We start from the raw sequence: 23,677 nt of genomic DNA, 5'->3' as shown, positions 1-23,677 counted from the left end.
TGTGCCCCACTGGCTGGAGATTCGGCTTAGACTGGGACAAAATTAGAGGCCAGGATGGAGGTTTGACTCAGGGTTGTTGGCAGATGGAGGTTTTTGTGATACGGTGCGATTGGCGATTAAGGATAATGTGGAGTTGAATCAGAATGGGGAAGTGTTTGCGCCCCATTTTGGGAAGCGCTAAAGACAGTGGTCCAGGGGGAGATTATCTTATTTAAGGCTCATGCAGATAGGGAACGGAGGGAGGAATATGACCGTCTAATGAGCGAGATAGTGGAGGTGGATAGGGAGTATTCGAGGGTGCCCACCACGGAGGTCCTGACGAAGAGGAAAATGTTACAGGGGCAATTTGATAGGTTGACAATGGGGAGGGTGGTATGGCAAGAGAGGTGTAATATGAGTATGGGGAGAAGGCGAGCTGCATGCTGGCGCACCAGCTCTGGAGGCAGGCTGCATCCAGGAAAATAATGCAGATACGGACTGGGGCTGAGGATGTGGTATCAGAGCCGGGGAAGATAAATGAGGCGTTTAGGGAGTACTACCAGGGATTGTACAAGGCGACCCGGGGGGTGAGGAGTGGGTCATGGAAAGGTTTTTGGATGAGCTGGAGTTTCCTCATCTGGAGGAAGTAACGAGGCAGGCACTGGAGGAGACCCTGGGACTGAGAGATGTGCAGGATTGTATCAGGGGTATGAAGTCGGGAAAAGCACCAGGCCAGGTGTCGCTCTATGCAGACGACCTACTGTTGTATGTTTCGGACCCGCTGGAGTGTATGGGAAGGATCATGGGTCTGCTGGGGAGGTTTGGGGAGTTCTTGGGATATAAGTTGAATGTAGGGAAAAGCGAAGTGTTCCCGGTGAATGAGTTGGGACAGCGAGCCAATTTAAGGTGGTTGCCATTTAAGGTAAGAAGTCTTACAACACCAGGTTAAAGTCCAACAGGTTTGTTTCAAACACGAGCTTTCGGAGCACGGCTCCTTCTTCAGGTGAATGGAAAGGCTTGTTCCAGAAATGTTTATATAGACACAGTCAGAGATGCCCCGGAATGCGAGCACCTGCAGGCAATCAAATCATCAAAGATGCAGAGAGAGAGGTAACTCCAGGTTAAAGAGGTGTGAATTGTCCCAAGCCAGTTCAGTCGGTAGGCCTCTGCAAGTCCAGGCTTGTTGGTGGGGGCCGAATGTAATGCGACATGAATCCCAGATCCCGGTTGAGTCCGCATTCATGCGTGCGGAACTTAGCTATAAGTTTTTGCTCAGCAATTTTGCGTTGTCGCGTCTCCTGAAGGCCTCCTTGTAGAATGCTGACCCGGAGATCAGAGGCTGAATGTCCTTGACTGCTGAAGTGTTCCCCAACTGGAAGGGAACAGTCCTGCCTGTTGATAGTCGCACGATGCCCGTTTATTCGTTGTCGCAGTGTCTGCATGGTCTCGCCAATGTACCACGCTTCGGGACATCCTTTCCTGCAGCGTATGAGGTAGACTACATTGGTCGAGTCGCACGAGTATGCGCCGCGTACCTGGTGGGTGGTGTTTCCACGTGTAATGGTGGTGTCCATGTCGATGATCTGGCATGTCTTGCAGAGATTACCCTGGCAGGGTTTTGTGGTGTTGTGGTTGCTGTTCTGAAGGCTGGGTAATTTGCTGCAAACAATGGTTTGTTTGAGGTTGCGCGGTTGTTTGAAGTGGAAAGTGTTTGAAGTTAAAGAGGAAAGCAGCTGGTATTTGGCGTTTGGTTGCTTTAATGCAACTTATGGTTGCAACTTTCTGTTCTGTTCTGTTGAACAAAGCTGAAGAGAGCCTAAATGTTTATCAAAGTACAGTAGTGGTTATAATGGTCGAACTAGCCAGCTTAAAGCAGAGGTTGATATTTTAGTGACAGCAATTCTGAGAGGTTTCAAGCAAGTAGCCGTAGCGGCCTGGCTGGCTGACCTGTACGACTTCCTAGGACTGGAAAAGATACAATATGAGCTAAGGGGCTCAGCAGAGGGGTTTGAGAAAAGATGGTGGATGTTCGTGACCATGTCTGAGGAGTTGTTCATCGCGGGAGGGGGGGGGGGAGGAGTGAAAAAGGGGGGGAAAAGTTGCACAGACTGTAGTTGATTGTTGGGAACCATGTTTCCCAGGATGTTTATGTGTTGTAACTTAAATGTTTTTATTCTCCATTTTCACATTTTCCTTCAAAATTTACACCCCACCAACAAGCAGTAAACGGTAACAAATACAAAGTCAATACCCTTAACATTAACAACGATCCCATCCTCCCACCACCCCAACCAATGGCCCACCTGTCAATATATGCATCAAATAAAACAAATCCTCCCACGGTGGAAAAAAAACAAAGGCGAAAAAGAGAACGGAGTCCGGAATCGCCCATGGTCACCATTAACCTATAGAGTCCCACCCCCGCCCCGACGACACTCCATGTCATCCAACCTCCAAAAGAGTACCGTAAATGACACCCAAGAGTTGTAACCCCCCCCCCCCCCAACTTCTCCCCTCCACTTCCTCTTATAAAAATCCTCCCCCCAACCTCCGTTCCTTCCCCCCATCTTTCCACCCCGGCTAGACCCCTCGAACCCTGTTCTGCCAGGCTCTGATGGCCGCAGCCCCTCCCCCCAGTTCACTGGCCGGCTTTAACCGATCAGCGTGGAGGCCCCCGCCCGGGTCTCTTTCCCTCTTGTCCGGCCCCAGGAAAAACCCAGAAGTCCCCTTTAGCACACAAACCCCACATGCACACCCACACACCAAAGAACCCTCATTACGACTGAAAGTCCCATTTCTTCCCTTGTCCAAATATATACAGCGTTGGCTCCTATAGCCCATACACCAGCACGCAGTGAAACAAAATTTTTTTTAAAAATACAGTCATGAGGCTACATCGGTACATGACCATTTCTCAATTCTGCCACAGTCCTTCTGCCTTCGCAAACTCCTCCGCTGCTTCCGCCGTCCCAAAATAAAAGTCCTTGAAATTGTAGGTCTCCCTCAGCTTCGCTGGATATACAATGCCGTCCTGCACCTTGCTAATGTACAGTGCCCTCTTCACCCTGTTGAAGGCAGCCTGCATTCTCGCCAGCTCCACTGTAAAGTCCTGGTACACGCATATACTAGCTCTAGCCCACTGCACCACCCGCTTCTGCTTTACCCAGCACAGGACCTTCTCCTTCACACTGTACCTACGGAAGCACAGAGTCACTACTCTTGGCGGCTCACTCACTTTTGGTACAGGCCTCCACGACCGATGAGCCCGATCCAGCTCATATCGGGAGGGATCTTCCCCCTCCCCCAATAGCTTCGCCAACATCGTGGCAAAATACTCCGTCGGCCTCAGTCCTTCCACTCCTTTGGGCAGCCCCACAACCCTCAAATTCTGTCGCCTGGATCTGTTTCCCAGGTCTTCCATTTTGCCTCGCAGATCCTTGTTGATCTCTATCACCTTCCGCATCTCCTTCTACATTGACGTAAGTTGATCACTGTGCTGCAGTAATGTCTCTTCCACTTCCTTCAGCGCCTCGCCTTGCTCCCGCACCTCCGCCACTGCGTCGCCACCGCCGTCCTCACCGGGGTAATCGCCTCTTCCACCAGCATTTTCTCCTTCCTCATTGCCTCCAAGTGTTTTGTAAACTGCCTTTCGACTTCCACGGCCATCACCTTAGTTATTTCTTCAGCCGTAAGCAATGCGGCCTCCCCTGGTGCTCCAGCCTCCATTTTCTTTACTGACCCTGCGGTGACCTTTCCACTCCCCACCGGACTTTCAGCCGCTTTTTTCACGTCCGTCTTTTTGCTGATCTCTGACATTTCCCCTCCCTGTGCTGTCTCCCGACTTTTGCTGCCTCCGCTGCCCTTAGGACAGGGCATTACCCTCTGACAATGTCGTTCCCGAACGGGAGCCCTCCAATGCGCGGATGCCTCCTGCCCGCCGTCATGTTGTAACTTTTTAATATGAATTGTCATAAAATATATATTTTTTTAAAGAGAGAGAGAGCTGACTGATGATGATTTAACTGAGGGCCACCACATCTCAGGCGAGGGCAAGGTTGAGAAGTTGGGGCCTTTATGGATAAGCTCAGCCAATACGAAAATTTAACCTGCGCTGTTGAACTGGCTCTACATCACCAACCAGCCATCCAGCCAACAGAGCTAACTGACCCCCAGTGGATTTGAGTCCTAATGCGTGAACCTGCGTACTGTTGCTCTGGCCCCTGTTTCTATTTGAGCTAAAGGGAGCACAATGAATTATGAGGCTTCTGGAGATGTAATGTCAGCCTAAAACTACAGCCTCACAGATTTGTTTACTCCACATCAAAATCACTCTATTCTTCTACACTCGGGGATTTGTGTTGCTGGAAACTGTAGCACGATGCTGGTCGGGGGAGGGGTGGGGGAACCACGTGCATCATCGACTGTCTGTAACATCATAAACCCATTTCCATGTGTGCTCGAAACACAAGTTTCCTGGAAGCAATCAGGTTAATCTAAGGGGTGTGTACAGAATGTCCCAACAAATAAAGACACCGTAGTCTAGGTGATGTAATTTTTCTGGTGATGTTTGAATATTTTCTGTGAAGGTCAGATTTTTTTTCCCGAGAGAACAGCCCAGCTCTGCTTTAAGTGCCAGATGCTCATGTTTAATTCTTTTTGCTCTTTTCCCCCGCCTCCAAGATTCAGATGATGATTTTGATGGATATAATCAGCAATGCCAGCTAGAGGCAGAACTACAAGGGATACGTCAAGAGGTGCAGCGTTTCCATGACAACAAACAGAACCTGAGGTGGGTTGTTGGGTAAGCTGTCCTGTGTTCAGCCCTTATTATCACTGGAGCAGCTCAGCAACATGCTGTGTAATCCAGTTCTGAAGGACGTTTGTTCCTAGGCCCCTCTGCCAGTCCAGATACTCAGCAAAGATTAGTGCAGTTGTAAGGGCAGTTAAACTGATCAGTAACTGGAAGAATCCAATGTGCTTATTCCTCATAATTCTTCTGTTAACCCTGTGCTGCTGGGTTCGAACGTCTTAGAGTTCGAATCCAGGTTTGTTTGAAGCTGAGTTAAGGCAGAATAAGAAAAAATAAGAGAAAAAGTCATTCATAGACTCAGAGGATCGTTATAGCACAGAAGGAAGCCATTTGGCCTGTCGTGACTGTGCTGGCCCAGACACCTAGTGCCACTTCACTGCCTTTTCCTTGCAGCCCTGTATGTTTTCCCTCTTCAGATAATGATCCAATTCTCTTCAAAACCATGATTGAATCTGCCTCCACAGCACTCCAGCAGTGCATGAGGGATCCTAACCACTCGCTTTATGATAAAGTTTTCCCTCCTGTCCCCATTGATTCTTTTGCCAGTTGCCTTAAATCTGAGCCCTTTTCTCAGGGGCTGTTTAGCTCACTGGGCTAAATCGCTGGCTTTGAAAGAAGACCAAGGCAAGCCAGCAGCACGGTTCGATTCCCGTAACAGCCTCCCCGAACAGGCGCCGGAATGTGGCGACTAGGGGCTTTTCACAGTAACTTCATTTGAAGCCTACTCGTGACAATAAGCATTTTTCATTTCATTTCAATGCTCATTTACGATCGGAAAATCATACTTGACAAATCTACTAGAATTCTTTAAAGATTTAACTCGTAGAGTTTTTTTAAAAATATTTTTATTCTCCTCCTTTTTCACATTTTCTCCCAAATTTACACCCACCAACAATAAACTATAATCAGTAACAAATATGTCAATCCTCATATCAATAACGATCCCATCCTCCCACCAAACCCCAAACATTAGCCCGCATGTCCACATAAACAAATGACAAAAAGGAATCAGGAATCACCCATAGTCAATATTAACACACACACACCCCCTCCCCTCAACATTCCCAACCAACCCCCCCCCCCAACTAATGTTAGATGTTATCCAGTTCTTGAAAGTCCATAATGAAAAATTCCCATGAATTGTCGAACCCCTCCACCCTTCCCCTCAGTTCAAACTTAACCTTCTCAAGAGTCAAGAATTCCAACAGGTCCGCCCGCCACGGCACAGGGTGGAGAGGTTGCTCTCCAACCCATCAGGATCTGCCTTCGGGTGATCAACAAGGCGAAGGCTACAACATCTGCCTCTACACCAGTTTCCAACCCCGGCTGGTCTGATACCCCGAATATGGCCTCCCGAGGGCCCGGGTCCAGTTTCACGTGCACCACTTTAGAGATTACCCTAAAAACCTCCATCCAGTAATCTTCCAGCTTTGGACAGGACCAAAACATATGAACGTGGTTATATCCACCCCCCCCCCCCCCCCCCCCCAACAACGTTCACACACATCTTCTACTCCTTCCAGGAATCGGCTCATCCTCGCCCTTGTGAGGTGTGCTCTGTATACCACCTTCAGCTATATCAGCCCCAACACCTCACACCAGAACTCCTCCATATCCTCTCCCAACTCTTCCTCCCACTTTGCTTTGATCCCTTTCAGTGGTGCCTTCTCCTCTTCCAAATTAGCTCCATAAACCGCCGACACTACCCCCTTCTCCAGTCCCCTTGTCGTCAGCACCTCCTCCAGCAATGTGGAGGCCGGCTCCACCGGGAAGCTCTGTATCTCCTTTCTGGCAAAATCTCGAACCTGCATGTATCTAAACATTTCCCCCTGCTCCAGCCCATACTTCGCTTCCAGCTCCTTCAATCCTGCAAACCGACCCCTAAGAAACAAATCTTTTAGTGTCTTAATCCCCTTCTCCTCCCATTTCCGAAAATTTCCATCCCACTTCCCTGGCTCAAATCTGTGGTTCCCCCGAATCGGCATTTCCCTTCACCCTGCCCCCAACCTGAAGTGTTGGCGAAACTGCCTCCAAGTTCTCAATTAAGCTATTATTACCGGACTGTAACTAGTAGAGTTAACCAGGGATTTATTTAGACTATCAAGAAGGCTTTTGACAAGATCTCACATAGCAGATTGCTGTGTAAAGTTAAATCGCATGGGATTGCGGATAGTATCTTGAGGTGGATTGAAAGCTGGTTAGCAGACAGGAAGCAAAAGGTTGGAATAAATGGTCCTTTTTTCCGTTAAGCAGGCAGTGATTAGTGGGGTACTGGAGGGGATCTGTGCAAGGATCCCAATTGTTTACATTTTATATTAATGTTTTGGACGAGAGAACTAAATGTATTATCTCCAAATTTGCAGGTGTACAAATTTGGGTGGACGGTGAGCTGTGAGGAGGGTACAGAGCTGTTTCAATGGGATTTGGACAGGCTGAGTGAGTGGGCATATGCATGGCAGATGCAGTATAATATGGATAAATGTGAGGTTATCTGCTTTGGTAGCAAAAATAGGAAGGCAGATTATTATTTGAATGGGTGTAAATTGAGAGAGGTGGATACTCAGCAAGGCCTTGGTGTCCTTGTGCATCAGTTGCTGAAAGTAAGCACGCAGGTACAGCAGTCAGTAAAGAAGGCAAATGGTATGTTGGCCTTCATAGCGAGAGGATGTGAGTATAGGAATAGGGGTATTTTACTGCAATTGTATAGGGGATTGGTGAGGCCACAACTGGAGCATTGTGTGCAATTTTGGTGTCCTTATCTGAGGAAGGATGTTCTTGCTATGGAGGGAGTGCAGCGAAGGTATACCAGGCTGATTCCTGGGATGGTGGGACTGTCACACGAGGAGAGACTAAGTCGGTTATCGGTTAGGATTATATTCATTGGAGTTTAGAAGAGTGGGAGGGGATCTCATAGAAACTTACAAAATTCTAACAGGATTGAACAGGGTCATTCAGAAAGAATGTTCCTGATGGTGGGGGAGTCCAGAACTAGGGGTCACAGTTTGACGATAAGAGATAAACCTTTTAGGCCTGAGGCAAGGAGAAATTTCTTCATCCAGAGAATGGTGAATCTGTGGAATTCCCTACAACAGAAAGTAGTTGAGGTTGTGTAATTTCAAGAAGGAATTAGATATAGCCCCTGGGGCTAAATGAATCAAGGGATATGGGAGAAGGCAGAATCAGGTTATTGAACAATAACAGGAACAGGCCCCTCAAGCCTGCACCGATCATGATGTCTAAGTAAATCTTCCTGCATTTCCCACCCTATTCATGTGTACGTCAAGATGCCTCTTAAACATTGCTATCGTTTCTGCTTCCATCACTCCCCCGGCAGCACTTTCCAGGCACTCACCACCCTCTGTGTAAAAATCGTGCCTCGCACATCTCCTCTAAACGTTCCCCTTCGCACCTAAACTTCTGTCCCCATGTAATTGACATTTCTACCCTGGGAAAGAAATGTCTGACGATCCACTCTGTCCATGCCACTCATAATTTTGTAAACCTCTTGTCAGGTCACCCCTCAACCCCCATTGTTTGAAAACAATCCATGTTTATCCAACCTCTCCTCATAGCTTTTAACCTCCAGACCAGACAACATCCTGATAAACCTCTTCTGTACCCGCTCCAAAGCATCCGCATCCTTCTTATAGTGTGGCGACCACAATTGTACGCAGAATTGAACTAAGACTCTGTACAGCTGCAGCATGACTTGCCAATTTTTATACTCTGTGCCCTGACCGATGAAGGCAAGCATTCCGTATGCCATCTTGACTACCTTATCTACCTGCGTTACCACTTTCAGTGATCTGTGGACCTGTGCACCCAGATCTCTCTGCCTGTCAATATTCCTAAGGGTTCTGCCATTTATTGTATAATTCCCACCTGTATCAGACCTTCTAAAATGCATTACTTTACATTTGTCCGGATTAAACTCCATCTGTCATTTCTCTGCCCAAGTCTCCAACTGACAATCATCCCCTGACAATCATCTTCACTATCTGCAACTCAACAACTCAACCAATCTTTGTGTCGTTCGCAAACCTACTGATCAGACCAACTACATTTTCCTCTCAAGTAATTTATATATACTATGAACAACAAAGGTCCCAGCACTGATCCCTACGGAACACCACTAGTCACAGCCTTCCATTCAGTAAAGCAGCCTTCCACTGCTACCCTGTCTTCTATGACTGAGCCAGTTCTGTATCCATCTTACCAGCTCATGTCTGATCCCGTGTGACTTCACCTTTTGTACCAGTCTGTCATAGGCTTTACTGAAGTCCATGTGGACAACATCCACTGCCCTTCATTCATCAATCATCTTTGTCACTTCCTCAAAATATTCGATCAAGTTAGTGAGTCACAACCTCCCGTTCACAAAACCATGCAGCCTTTCGCTAATAAGTCCATTTGTTTCCAAATGTGAGTAAATCCTGTCCTTGAGAAACCTCCTTCATTATTGTTGGGCGGCGTATTTGGATAAGGTGTGGCGGTGTTGGGAAGGAGCAGGGGTAGAGTGGGTTAGGATGGAGGAGGAATCTTGTAAGGGGTCTAGTTTGAGGGCTATGGTGACGGCAACATTGCCAATGGCTCCGAGTAGGTATTCGGGGAGCCTGGTGGCCCAGTCCATGGTGAAGATATGGAATCAGCTGAGGAGGCATTTTAGGGTGGAAGGGATGTCGATGCTAACGCCGCTGTGCGAGAGTCATGGGTTTGAGCCGGGGGGATGGATAGTGTATATAGGAGGTGGAGGGAAGTGGGGCTGGTCAAGGTGAGGGATTTGTATTTGGAGGAAGGATTCGGCAGTCTAGAGGAGCTAAGGGAGAGGGTAGAGCTGCCGAGGGGTAGTGAGTTCAGGTATCTGCAGGTTAGGGACTTTGCACAAAAGGTCTGGAAGGGGTTTCCTAGGTTGCCGGGATACACAATGCTGGAGTGACCACTGCTTCCAGATGTGGAAGGTCTGGGAAGAATTGGGGGTATATATAAGTGGCTGGGTGAGCAGGGAAGTGGTGAAGATCAAGGAGAAATGGGAAGTGGAGTTGGGAGGTGAGATCAATTGGGGAGTATGGAGTGAGGCACTGCGAAGGATAAACGGGACCTCCTCTTGTGCAAGGATGAGCCTAATACAGTTTAAGGTGGTGCACAGGGTGCATATGACATGGGCGAGAATGAATGGGTTCTTTCAGGGGGTAGCAGATGAGTGTGAGAGGTGTGAGCGGGGGCAGCGAACCACACGCACATGTTTTGGGGTTGTGAAAAATTGGGAAGATTCTGAGCGGGAGTGTTCGCGGTCTTAGCCAGGATAGTGGAGGAGGAGGTGGCCCCGGACCCTTTGGTGGCGATATTTGGGGTTTCAGAGAAGCTGGAGCTCATGGAGAGGAGGAAGGCCAATGTCTTGGCCTTCGCCTCTCTGATTGCACGGCGACCAATTTTGCTGGAGTGGTGGTCGGCATTGCCACCGGGGGTAGGGGCTTGGTTGGGTGACCTGTACGACTTCCTGCGGTTAGAGAAGATAAAGTATGAGTTAAGGGGCTCAGCAGGGGAGTTTGAGAAAAGGTGGGGGATGTTTGTGACCGTGTTTGAGGAGCTGTTATTCGCAGGGGCGTGGGTGATAGGGAGAGGGGTTGTGAAAAAGGGAAAAAAATCTGTACAGACTATATAGTTGATTGTTGGGAAGTATGTTTCCCGGGATGTTTACTTGCTGTAACCTACTTTGATACAAGTTTGTAATAAAATACGTTTAAAAAAAGAGAAACCGCTCCAATAATTTCCCTACCTCTGATGTAAGGCTACCGTCCCAGAATTTCCTGTATTATCCCTGCTACCGTTCTTAAACAAAAGAACAACATTGGCTATTCTCTACTCCTCTGGGAGCTCACCTGTAGCCAATGAGGATACAAAGATTTCTGTCACGGCCCCAGCAATTTCCTCCCTTGCCTCCCTCAGTATTCTGGGGTAGATCCCAACAGGCCCTGGGGACCTATCTACCTTAATGCTTTTTAAGATGCCCAACAACTTTTTTTTGATATTGACATGTCTCAAACTATCTGCACACCTTTCCCTAGACTCATCATCCACCAAGTCCTCTTTGGTGAATTCTGATGCAAAGTACTAATTTAGGACCTCGCCCATTTCCTATTGTCATGTGAGAATACCTTGAAGAAATGGGTGTTTAAGAAATGGGTGTTTATCTGTGATGTCAGAGTGTGGGTGGAGCTGGGTTGTCTGTCTGCTTTACTTTCGTTTTAGGCTGTTTGCTACAGGGTTTGTTTTTGTTTTGTTTTGAGAGCTGGATAGCTGCAGGCAAAACAAGAAGCTGTATAAGGATCTCTCTGTGCAAACTAAAGACAGTCTCCAGATCAATTGGGTGATTTCAAAGTACTGACTGCTCTCAGTAGTGAATTTAAACCTGATCTCTGTGTTAAAAGGGGTCTTTTATCTTATGGATGTTAATAAGGAAAGATTAAGGTTTACTTATAGAGTATTGTACCTGTGGGGAGGATTGGTGTTGATAGTTGTTAAGATGTTTACTGTGGGTTTATAAAGTGTTAACTGGTTTCATAAATAAACATTGTTTTAATTTAAAAGTACTGTGGATCTGTGGTGCATCACACCTGTAAGGTAAGCCTGTGTGCTCCCCGTAACCACAATCTATTAAAAGTTGTGGGTCAGGTGAACTCCATGATACACTTTGGGGTTCTCTAAACCCTGGCCCATAACACTATGGCTCCATACATACCGATTCCCTCCTCTGTCCTTGAGTGGGCCAACCATTTCCCTGGTGACCCTTGTGCTCTTTATATACGTATAAAATGCCATGGGATTCTCCTTAATTCTGTTTGCCAATTACTTTTCATGACCCCTTTTAGCCCTCCTGACTCCTTGCTTAAGTTTCGTCCTACTTTCTTTATATTCTTCAAGGGCTTTGTCTATTCTTAGTCTTCTAGACCTTAAGAATGCTTCCTTTTTCTTTCTGACTAGGCTCATTATATCGCTTGTCATCCAAGGTTCCAGAAACTGGTCATACTTATCCTTCATCCTCATAGGAACATGCTGATCCTGAATTCTAATGAACTGACATTTGAAAGACTTCCACATGTCAGATGTTGATTTACCTTCAATCTAAATTCTTCAGCTCCTGCCTAATATTGTTGTAATTAGCCTATCCCCAATTTAGCACCGTCACCCGAGGACTATTCTTCTCCTTATCCACGAGTACCTTAAAACGTACGGAATTATGGTCACTGTTCCTGAAATGCTCGCTACTGAAACATCAACCACCTTGCCGGGCTCATTCCCCAATACTAGGTCCAGTACGGCCTCTTCCCTAGTTGGACTATTTACATATTGTTTTAAGAAACCCTCTGGATGCTCCTTACAAATTCTCCCCCATCCAAGCCTTTAGCACTAAGTGAGTCCCAGATATTATAGGAAAGGTAAAATTACCTACAACAACCCTGTTGCTTTTATATCGTTACAAAATCTGCCTACATATCTGCTCCTCTATCTTCTGCTGGGGGAGGCCTATAGTAAACCCCCAGCATTGTGATTGCATCCTTCCTATTCCTGAGCTCTACCCATATTGCCTTGCTGCGTGAGCCCTCGGGTGTCCTCCCACAGTACAACTGTAATATTCTCCTTAACCACTAATGCAACACCCCCACTCCTTTTACATCCCCCTCTATCCCATCTGAATCCCATCTAAATCCTGGAATGTCTAGCTGCTAATCCTGTCCCTCCCTCAACCAAGTCTCTGTAATAGCAACATCATAGTTCCAAGTACTAATCCAAGCTCTAAGTTCATCTGCCTTACCTGTCACACTTCTTGCATTGAACACTATGATCAGCCATGATCATAATGAATGGTGGAGCAGCCTCGAAGGGCTGAATGGCCTCTCCCTGCTTCAATTTTCTATGTATGTTTCGAAGTAACGGTTTCTCCCTATCTACACTGCCCATACCTCATGATTATAAACACCTCCATGGAATCTCCTCTGAATCCTCTTCTCCAAGGAAAACAGGCCCAACTTCTCCAATATATCTACATAACAAAGTTCCTCATCCCTGGAACCTTCTCGTTAATCTTTTTTGCCCCCTCTCCAATATTCACTGAAACTCCTCTCTCCAGACACTTGTATGCTGAAATCTAGACCGACACTCCACGATAGTGCTGAGGGAGTGCAGCATTGTCAAGGATGCTGATGCTCAATTGAGGTGTAAGGCGAATATAAAAGATCCCATGTCACTATTTTGAAGAAGAGCAGTGGAATTATCTCTGCTGTCCTAGCCAATATTTATCATTCAATCAACATTGCAGAATACAGGGGCACAGTAGTTAGCATTGCTGCCTCACGGCGCCGAGGTCCCAGGTTCGATCCCGGCTCTGGGTCACTGTCCGTGTGGTGTTTGCACATTCTCCCCGTGTTTGCGTGAGTTTTGCCCCCACAATCCAAAGATTGGCCACATTAAATTGCCCCTTAATTGAAAAAAATGAATTGGGTACTCTAAATTTATGTTTAAAAAACTTTGAAAAATACAGGTTACCTGATTGTCATCATATTGGTGTGTGGGCATTTACTATTAACAAATTGCTGCTTTTTTCCGACATTCTAACCACACTTCAAAAGTATTAGTTATAAAATGCTTGGGGATTTCCCAAGGCCATGAATGAGTGTAAATGCAAGTTTCTCCTTTATTTTTGCAACTGCCCTCATTTTGACTTTGCTCGGTGTTTTTGATTGATTTGACTACCGTGTCAAATATTAATCAGTCTTCATTGAAGGAGATCACAATATTTCTCATTCTTCTTCTCCAATTTGTTGGTTTAATGTAAATGGATCAGTTAACCCAGTGTTTTTCAAACTTTATATCTGGGGACCCATTTTTACCAACTGGCCAACCATCGGGACCCAACCTAGCCGACCTTCGCGTTCCACGCCGGCCGGCCTCCGCGGCTGACCTTCGCGACCCACCATTTTCTCTTACCTTGTTTGTTGTTGACAAAATGAAGGAATCGCAATCGCGCCCAAAGCACGTTATGCCAACATTCAGGGAGCGTGACCTGTTCTCTGCCTCCCTGCAGGCAGGAAGATAACATAGAATTTAAAAAAAAATCTTCTGCGTCTCCAATTGCACAAATTCACGGGCAACAGCTGGCTTTTAACAATGCCGGATGCAAGCAACCTTTTTGACCCTCCTGACACCTGCCCGTGACCCACCCGCCAGTCGCGCCCCCGACTTTGAAAATGCTTGAGTTTATTGGTGCAATTTAATATTTTGTGTACATCTTTGACATTGCTCCTTTCTGGACTGTAAAGATTATGGGCGAGATGTTCCAGTTGTTCACACCGGCGGGATCTTCCCATCACGCAGCACCCTCATCACTGGATTCCTGGTGGCATGGGGTAGATTCAGTGGGAAATCCCCTTGACACCGGAGGACCAGAAGACTCCGCTGCCAGGCAACGGTGAGCCAACTCCCACTGCCGAGAAATATAAGAACATAAGAACATAAGAACTAGGAGCAGGAGTAGGCCATCTGGCCCCCCGAGCCTGCTCCGCCATTCAATTAGATCATGGCTGATCTTTTGTGGACTCAGCTCCACTTTCCGGCCCGAACACCATAACCCTTAATCCCTTTATTCTTCAAAAAACTATCTATCTTTACCTTAAAAACATGTAATGAAGGAGCCTCAACTGCTTCACTGGGCAAGGAATTCCATAGATTCACAACCCTTTGGGTGAAGAAGTTCCTCCTAAACTCAGTCCTAAATCTACTTCCCCTTATTTTGAGGCTATGCCCCCTAGTTCTGCTGTCACCCGCCAGTGGAAACAACCTGCCCGCATCTATCCTATCTATTCCCTTCATAATTTTAAATGTTTCTATAAGATCCCCCCTCATCCTTCTAAATTCCAACGAGTACAGTCCCAGTCTACTCAACCTCTCCTCATAATCCAACCCCTTCAGCTCTGGGATTAACCTAGTGAATCTCCTCTGCACACCCTCCAGCGCCAGTACGTCCTTTCTCAAGTAAGGAGACCAAAACTGAACACAATACTCCAGGTGTGGCCGTACTAACACCTTATACAATTGCAACATAACCTCCCTAGTCTTAAACTCCATCCCTCTAGCAATGAAGGACAAAATTCCATTTGCCTTCTTAATCACCTGTTGCACTTGTAAACCAACCTTCTGTGACTCATGCACTAGCACACCCAAGTCTCTCTGAACAGCGGCATGCTTTAATATTTTATTGTTTAAATAATAACCCCGTTTGCTGTTATTCCTACCAAAATGGATAACCTCACATTTGTCAACATTGTATTCCATCTGCCAGACCCGAGCCCATTCACTTAACCTATCCAAATCCCTCTGCAGACTTCCAGTATCCTCTGCACTTTTCGCTTTACCACTCATCTTAGTGTCATCTACAAACTTGGACACATTGCCCTTGGTCCCCAACTCCAAATCATCAATGTAAATTGTGAACAATTGTGGGCCCAACACGGATCCCTGAGGGACACCACTAGCTACTGATTGCCAACCAGAGAAACACCCATTTATCCCAACTCTTTGCTTTCTATTAATTAACCAATCCTCTATCCATGCTACTACTTTACCCTTAATGCCATGCATCTTTATCTTATGCAGCAACCTTTTGTGTGGCACCTTGTCAAAGGCTTTTTGGAAATCCAGATATACCACATCCATCGGCTCCCCGTTATCTACTGCACTGGTAATGTCCTCAAAAAATTCCACTAAATTAGTTAGGCATGACCTGCCTTTAACGAACCCATGCTGCGTCTGCCCAATGGGACAATTTCTATCCAGATGCCTCACAATTTCTTCCTTGATGATAGATTCCAGCATCTTCCCTATTACCGAAGTTAAACTCACTGGCCTATAATTTCCTGCTTTCTGCCTACCTCCTTTTTTAAACAGTGGCGTCACGTTTGCTAATTTCCAATCCACCGGGACCACCCCAGAGTCTAGTGAATTTCGGTAAATTATCACTAGTGCATCTGCAATTTCCCTAGCCATCTCTTTTAGCACTCTGGGATGCATTCCATCAGGGCCAGGAGACTTGTCTACCTTTAGCCCCATTAGCTTGCCCATCACTCCCTCCTTAGTGATAACAATCCTCTCAAGGTCCTCACCTGTCATAGCCTCATTTCTATCAGTCGCTGGCATGTTATTTGTGTCTTCCACTGTGAAGACCGACCCAAAAAACCTGTTCAGTTCCTCAGCCATTTCCTCATTTCCCATTATTAAAACTCCCTTCTCATCCTCTAAAGGACCAATATTTACCTTAGCCACTCTTTTTTGTCTTATATATTTGTAAAAACTTTTACTGTCTGTTTTTATATTCTGAGCAAGTTTACTCTCATACTCTACTCTTCTTTATAGCTTTTTTAGTAGCTTTCTGTTGCCCCCTAAAGATTTCCCAGTCCTCTAATCTCCCAGCAATCTTTGCCACTTTATATGCTTTTTCCTTCAATTTGATACTCTCCCTTATTTCCTTAGATATCCACGGTCGATTTTCCCTCTTTCTTCCGTCCTTCCTTTTTGTTGGTATAAACCTTTGCTGAGCACTGTGAAAAATCGCTTGGAAGGTTCTCCACTGTTCCTCAACTGTTCCACCATAAAGTCTTAGCTCCCAGTCTACCTTAGCTAGTTCTTCTCTCATCCCCTTGTAATCTCCTTTGTTTAAACACAAAACACTAGTATTTGATTTTACTTTCTCACCCTCCATCTGTATTTTAAATTCCACCATATTGTGATCCACCAAATATGCTGCAGGGAGGCCAGGGCATCTTGCCCTATGCGCCTGATTTATTTCCCAGTTTATCCCTGGGTTGATCTTTTCAGAACTGCCCACAGTGCACTGTCACGTTTTTGTGTTGCACTCTCCAGGTATGCATAGTGCTGCAAATATGTGATCTGATCAGTGGAGCTGGACCGATCAGAACTTGCAGTAGCACACTACTATTTCTTATTACGTTACTTGAGTTATTACTCCAGTATCCCCTCAATATTAATTTTCATTATCGGGTGTAATTGTTTAGATCAGATTAATGTATTTAACTCTGGGTTCCATGCCTGCAAGCTTCCAATCCTCCTTCACGATCTCCCAATGATTTAACAACAATAATCGCTGAACCTATCTATTTTCTTCCTGAACTCCTTTGGGTCAGATCCCTTCTGGCCTGGGATATTTATTGGTTCAGATCCATTAACATAGCATATACGCCTGCCATGCTGATCTCAGACTCCTTTGTGATTGGGCAGACATCCCACATTGAGTAGCAAGACCATGCAATACTCTGGTGAATACTTACAGAAATTGATTATTTCATATTTTAATTACTCTTTTCAGTTTATGCTCAGCTTTAATCTTGAGAATTCTAATTTCCTTTCTAACTGTAATTCTCTATGTAAAATGGCACAGTAGGAAATTATTCAGCCTCTTGTGCCTGTGTCAGTTCTTTGAAAGATCTATCTAAATCAGGGGTGGGCAAACTTTTCCGTGCAAGGGCCACATTCAGAAATTCACAATTTTAAAGGGCCGCATAGTATATTAAGTAAAATAACTTCACCCGTTTATGATTCTGGGCGCCTAATATAGAACATAGAACAGTACAGCACAGAACAGGCCCTTCGGCCCTCAATGTTGTGCCGAGCAATGATCACCCTACTCAAGTCAACGTATCCACCCTATACCAGTAAGTAACCCAACAGCCCCCCCCCCCCCCCCCATTAACTTTTTTTAAAATGTTTTTTTTTAATGACTTGGTGGGCCGCATAAAGACCTTTGGCGGGCCGCATGCGGCCCGCGGGCCGTAGTTTGACCACCCCTGATCTAAATAGTTCCACTCCCCTGCTTTTGCACCAGAGCCCTCAATTATTTTCTGTTTTAAGTGTTTATCCGGTTCCCCGTTGAAAGTTTCTATTCAATCTGCTTCCACTATCCTTTCAATGCATTCCAGATTAAGAGGAGTCAAAACAACAATTCTCATTTCACCCCTGGCTTTTTTGCCAATTATCTCAAATCTAGTTACGAATCCTCTTTCTAATGCCTAGTTTCTTCTTATCTACTATATCAAAGCTCTTCGTAGTTTTAAATACCTGTATCAAATCTTCCCTTTTAAACCCCTCTGCTGTCAGAAGTTTCACCTTCTCTAGTCTTTCCAGATAACTCGGGGCTCCTTCAGCACCGTCCAAACGCGCCATGTTTGGACGGTGCTGAAGGAGCCCTGAGTTATCATGGCAGAGGACAAGGGCAACTGACGCTTAGTAACACCTCACCTTCAAGTTCTCTTCCAAGCCATACCATCCTGACTTGGAAATATATCCTCATTCCTTCGCTGTCACTGGGTCAAAATTCTGGAACTCCCTTCCTAACAGCACTGTGGGTTTACTTACACCACATTGACTGCAGCAGTTCAAGAAGACGGCTTCCCACCACTTCATTGCCCGTTTTGGTGAATTCTTCCATTCTTTTCATTATTCCTCAGTCATTTTCATCTTTACTCCCGCCTTTAATTGTCTGTCCATCCAATTCTGGCACTGCCGCTCTTATCCACATTTACTGGGTGTGTGTTCAGAAAAGACGTACAATGCTTTGAAGATTAGTTGTAGACTAGAAGATTGGGAAAATATTAGAAACTAGCAAAGAATGACTGAGGGAAATGATATAGAGGAAGAAATAAGAGAGTGTGTGAAAAGTAGCAAGAAATATAAAAATAGAGAGTAAAAGCTTCTACAAGTATATATATATATATATATATATATATTTTTTTTTTAAAGTAGCTAAAGAGAGCATTGGTCCTTTCTCAGGGTGAGCCTGGAGAACTAATAATGGGAAAGAAGGAAATGACTGAGACTTTGAACAAGTATTTTGGATTCGTCTTCACATTATAAAACATAAGTATCCCAAGTATAGTAGAAAATCAAGAGGCAAAAGAGGGAACCTTCACAATAACTTCATTGCTGTGTTAATGTAAGCCTACTTGTGACATGATTATTATTATGGAGGACCCTTAAACCAATCACTATTTATTATATAGGTTATGTACAGGAATACAGGTTAAGTATCCCTGATCCAAAATGCTTAAGGCCAAGTGTATTTTGGATTTTTGGATTTCTGAATATAATGTGCATCTGTGGCGTGTTGGGAATTGCACATATACGGCACGCGTTGGGAACTGCGCGTGTGGGGGGTGTTGGGACCTGCGCATCGCCCAGGGACTCGTGACATCATGTCAGCACTCAAGAAAAGTGCAGACTTTCAGACTTTTTTGGTTTTCAGGATTTCAGATAAGGGATGCTCAGCTTGTATAGTGTGTAGAAAATTTATTAGATTGTGTGCATCAATGAAGACGAGATATGTACATCACCAACAATTTGTCCTTGTCCACCCACATCAATGCCACAACGCTGAGGACGTGGGTTCGATCCCAGCCCCGGGTCACTGTCCATGTGGAGTTTGCACATTCTTCTCATGTCTGCATGGGCCTCACCCTCACTACCCAAAAAGTAGGTGCATTGGCTATGCTAAATTGCCTCTTAATTGGAAAAAAATTGGGCATTCTAAATTTATATTTTTTAAAATAGTAGTTTATTTGCATACCCTATCTGAAGTCCTCACAGTATGGCAGAATGGAGCTATCGTATATGCTTATAATATAATTATTTAAAACAATAATCAGTCTATACTTTTCTTTAGATCCTGGCAGAAACAGGGCTCAGTGCTCCGAAATTGGCTTCAAGTAAATGCTGCTGATGGAGAGGAAGTGTTGGAGATCAGTCAGGAACTAAAGCAGGTAATTCAGTGTCGGTGAACAGCCTCACAGGGCCTGAACGGAATAGATGGAAACGGTTAGTTTCACAGACATTATTCGGTCACCTGATACTCGAGAGGCAGGTATTTCAAACTTGCACTACACTTGAATCCCGAATTGAGAGTTTGAGGTAGATGCAGCTTGTTGGCTGCGTAATTGTTTCTCTGGACTGTTTCTACGGCCTCCAGTTCAGAAGGGTTATTTGCTGTTAATCGATTTTCTCCTCATCTGTTTGGCTTGCAAGGTGTACTAGGAATCACATAACTACAAATACCATGACCACCACCTGAGTCACCCATCAACAGGAAGTTTCCATTCCGTGCCTACCTTATCCACCTTAGATCAGAAACAGAGAGCACGGTACAAACCAGAGCCCAATGCCTCTGGTCCCAGTGTCCGCTCACTCCCACAGCAACCATTAATAGACAAGGATTATTTCCTCCAGTTCTGGGAGGAAATAGCTTTGTGCTGTGGTGGAAAATCCATTCAAATTTTGTGCATGACAAGGTCTTGCAATTAACCTGTTGGGAGTCCCTGGGTTAAAGTGGGAGAGAAATAGGGCTGAACTTCTGCTCATGTTCGCTACCCTGTGAGGCTGCCTTTGTGGCAAGTCCCTATATGTTTAGATAGAGGTTGAGGATGACAGTTTCCATTAAATTCCTACCATACAGAAGGAGGCCATTTGACCCATCTTGTCTGTTGACCCTCTACCTCGGAGATCTCCTCCGCCCTATCCCGATAACTACACGCATTGATCATGGCCAATCCACCTAACATGCACATCTTTCGATATTAAGGTGCAATTTATAATGGCCAATCCACCTAACATGCAAATATTTGGACTGTGGGAGGAAACCCACACAGACACTGGGAGAATGTATAAACTCCACACAGTCACCCAAGGCCAAATTGAATCAGGGACCTTAGTGCTGTGAGACACAAGTGCACCACTGTGCCACCCTATGTCCTTGGGGGACAGGTTTGGACTTCAAGTTCCAGCAGTGCACCAGTTCTCACTGAGATGCTGGAGCCGAGTGTGCACAAGAGAGTTGTATCTCAGCATGGTGGCTGGGCTGGGTGGGGAGGAGGGGTAGGAATAATGGGAAATAAATTCCAGCTCTAGATTTCATTTCCTGATTTTGTTTTGCCGGTGACAGCTGGTTGTAATTGTCTTTCCTCTATAGTGATGTATTCAATTTTTAATCCACTGTTAATTGTTAGGATTTGCTATAATCCTTGTCGGTTGCTGTGGGAGTGAGCGGACACTGGGACCAGAGGCATTGGGCTCTGGTTTGTACCGTGCTCTCTGTTTCTGATCTAAGGTGGATAAGGTAGGCACGGAATGGAAACTTCCTGTTGATGGGTGACTCAGGTGGTGGTCATGGTATTTGTAGTTATGTGATTCCTAGTACACCTTGCAGGCCAAACAGCTGAGGAGAAAATCGATTAACAGCAAATAACCCTTTAACTCCCAGACAGCCTTAATTGCAGCAACAATTAACTTATTTTACATTTCATTAACGAGTGTATTTTATTCTAGCACAGCAAGAACACCAGGCAGCACTAAATCCAACTGGCTGAGTTACTGATGCAGCAGCCCTGAAGCAAGGGAAAACCGTGTCAGAAAGGTTAGTGTCATAGCGAGGAGGCCCACCAGCAACCACTTGCAGGTGGCTCATAATTTTAGAAAAATGGCAGTTCTTGACCAATTTTAGCTGGCAACAGCTGGGCCTTTTAACTCACCCACATATTCCCAAACCTTAGAGGCCCAATCCTGCCACTGGACAGAAAGCTGTTTGACAGCTGGAAAAGAAGCTAATGACGACCCTTCTCTGTGACAAAGATGCTGATGCACTTGTGCAGCTAGTCGCTCAACATCTCCTTTGGATATTCAGCAAGTTGCTTTCTGTATCTCAATAATAAGTTGTCAGTACTGAATCGTGCCAGCAGAAGCTAAAAGATGTCAATAATGGCCCTGTTTTGTCTAAAATTGTGAGCCAACTGCAAGTGGTTACAAATGGGCTTCCTCACTATGGTACATTTAACCTTTCTGCCTGTTTTCCCTCACTGCAGGGCTGCTGCTTCATGTAATCCAAGGCCTCTCAATCAGAATGCACTTAGGACCTTTACACATTTACTAAATAATGTCTTCGCTTGACTGATTAGTGATCCATCTTGCTGGTTTCTGTTTCTAGATCCCAGCTAAAGGCTTACCTTTTAATTGTCGTTCAGTTGAGTGCACAGAGAATGAGGATTGTATACTACTTAACATAGGTCATCAGATAAATTGTATCTTCCAAAAATTGTGCTCCCTCCAGCCTATGCCCTTGTGCCTTGCAAGTGATGTGAGCTTTTTGGCAGGTATTTCTCAGGTGAAGAGTGAACTGGCACTATACCATGTCTATGATGCAGGAGCACATACTACCTGAAATCGTATGTCAAAATGTAATTTGAGGAGTGTGACATGTGGTTTCCTTGAATCCAAAGCTAGATCATCTTCTCAGAGAACATACCTTATTCAATGAATGAGAGCCCATTTGCTCCATATGGCAATCCTTGTACTTATTTAAAGTTTGTTTGCTACATGATGGACTTAAAATACAGTAATAGGACAGAACCGCAAACATATTTGATATTTCTGCTGGAAACGTTGTACAACAGGGGTGAATGGGGGAGATTTTGGTTCTATTTTTTAGTGACTTTTACATGCTGTCCATCATTTAATGAGTGGGAGAGCGTCACATGGTCTGCTGACAAATAGAAGTTGTAGGATTGTGGCCATTAGGATTTGACTCCATTCCTCCAACTTTGGTCCCTGGTTAATGCTCCTACATTTCATCAGGCAAAATCACCATCCTGTGAATGAACCCAGTAGTTGAGGAATTACTAGTTTCCAACTGCTTGGTGTAACGCAATGAGCCGGTGTAATGGTTCTAATGCCATGAAAATTACCAACAAGCACAAATAGGATGTTTCTAGTGTGCTGATCCTTTGAACAAATGTTTGTGTTCATTTATAGCTGGAGAGAGACATTGAAAAGCTTTCGAAGAAGCTGACTGAGGAAGTGCCTTATATACAGGGTCAACTTGCCAGAGTAAAGGAGATTCGGAAAATCCTGACCGTGTGAGAACATCCTTTGCCCTTTTCCTGCCTGGTCCATGCAAGAATAGGAAATAGTGTTATGCTTTGGCAGAAGGTCTTGCATTCTTAATCAACCCCAGCCTGCAAAGTAGGGGAACGGAGTTAAAGTTGGACTTTGGGCAATGTGATCCAAAAAGAATTGTAACAGAAGCAAAATCCGTGTTTATTATGAAACATTTCCAACAGTCTTTACACAATATTATGATGAAAGATGGTGTCCATCGCTAGGTGGCCCCTCATGATGCTGTATTGCATATGTGACGGTATGGGCAGTACTGACAATGTTAACTTTTCCAGGTTTTGTCAATTTAACTTTGTCTAACGTGTGTATTTAATCATGTAAATCTAATGTAAATGCATTCCAGAATAAAAAGGGTTATTACAAATTGGGTTTTAAAAGTTTGCAGTTTAAACTGCACCACCGCCTTCCTTCCCAATCTTTCAATTATCTAGCGTCTCAAAGATCTGTGCTTAGCCTCCTTGTATTTCTCATCCACCTGCGGTTCCTCACAGGCACACCTGACACCGTTCACTTCACCTTTTCACCAACTCTATTCTTCTGCCTTCTGATTTGTCACACTGCTGTCCAATATTCAGCAATTGGAGAAGCATAATTGAATGACATTGCCTTTACTCCTTGCTACACCAAATACAAATTCACTTGGGTGAGAATAGAAAATATCACATTTCCCTACATTAATGCCACTTTCTTGCCAACTCACAACCCATCTGTGTCCTCACAGGTTATATTTTCACCTAGTTTGTATCAAACATGTATATATTTAATCCCTTCACCCAAGTCATTAATAGATTGTAATTTGCTATAATCCATGCACAATTTGAAAATACAGTTTATCCCTACTGCTTTATCTGTTTTCCAAGATCATATATTACCCCCGATCCTTTG

The 23,677-nt window shown here is 45.0% G+C and overlaps 1 protein-coding gene across 8 annotated transcripts in view; it reads left to right on the top strand.

The window, feature by feature from the left end:
- sfi1 (SFI1 centrin binding protein) overlaps nucleotides 1-23,156 on the top strand; it is a 293,546-nt gene extending 270,390 nt beyond the window's left edge. For 5 of the 8 annotated variants that reach the window (XM_038793413.1, XM_038793406.1, XM_038793404.1 and 2 more), the window contains 3 exons: nucleotides 4,660-4,780; nucleotides 19,515-19,611; nucleotides 22,649-23,156. In XM_038793413.1, the coding sequence (XP_038649341.1) occupies nucleotides 4,660-4,780; nucleotides 19,515-19,611; nucleotides 22,649-22,756 (326 nt within the window). In that variant the 3' untranslated portion in view covers nucleotides 22,757-23,156. Of the gene's footprint in view, nucleotides 1-4,659; nucleotides 4,781-19,514; nucleotides 19,612-21,169; nucleotides 21,258-22,648 lie in introns of all 8 variants that reach the window. The other 3 variants (XR_005460253.1, XR_005460252.1, XM_038793403.1) reach the window with 3 other exon arrangements.
- Nucleotides 23,157-23,677: the final 521 nt, after the last annotated feature.

Source organism: Scyliorhinus canicula, chromosome 1 (assembly GCF_902713615.1).
Source record: "Scyliorhinus canicula chromosome 1, sScyCan1.1, whole genome shotgun sequence".
Lineage (NCBI taxonomy): Eukaryota > Metazoa > Chordata > Chondrichthyes > Carcharhiniformes > Scyliorhinidae > Scyliorhinus > Scyliorhinus canicula.
The sequence above is the reverse complement of the archived record's forward strand: the minus strand, read 5'-3'. Positions and strand labels throughout refer to the sequence as shown.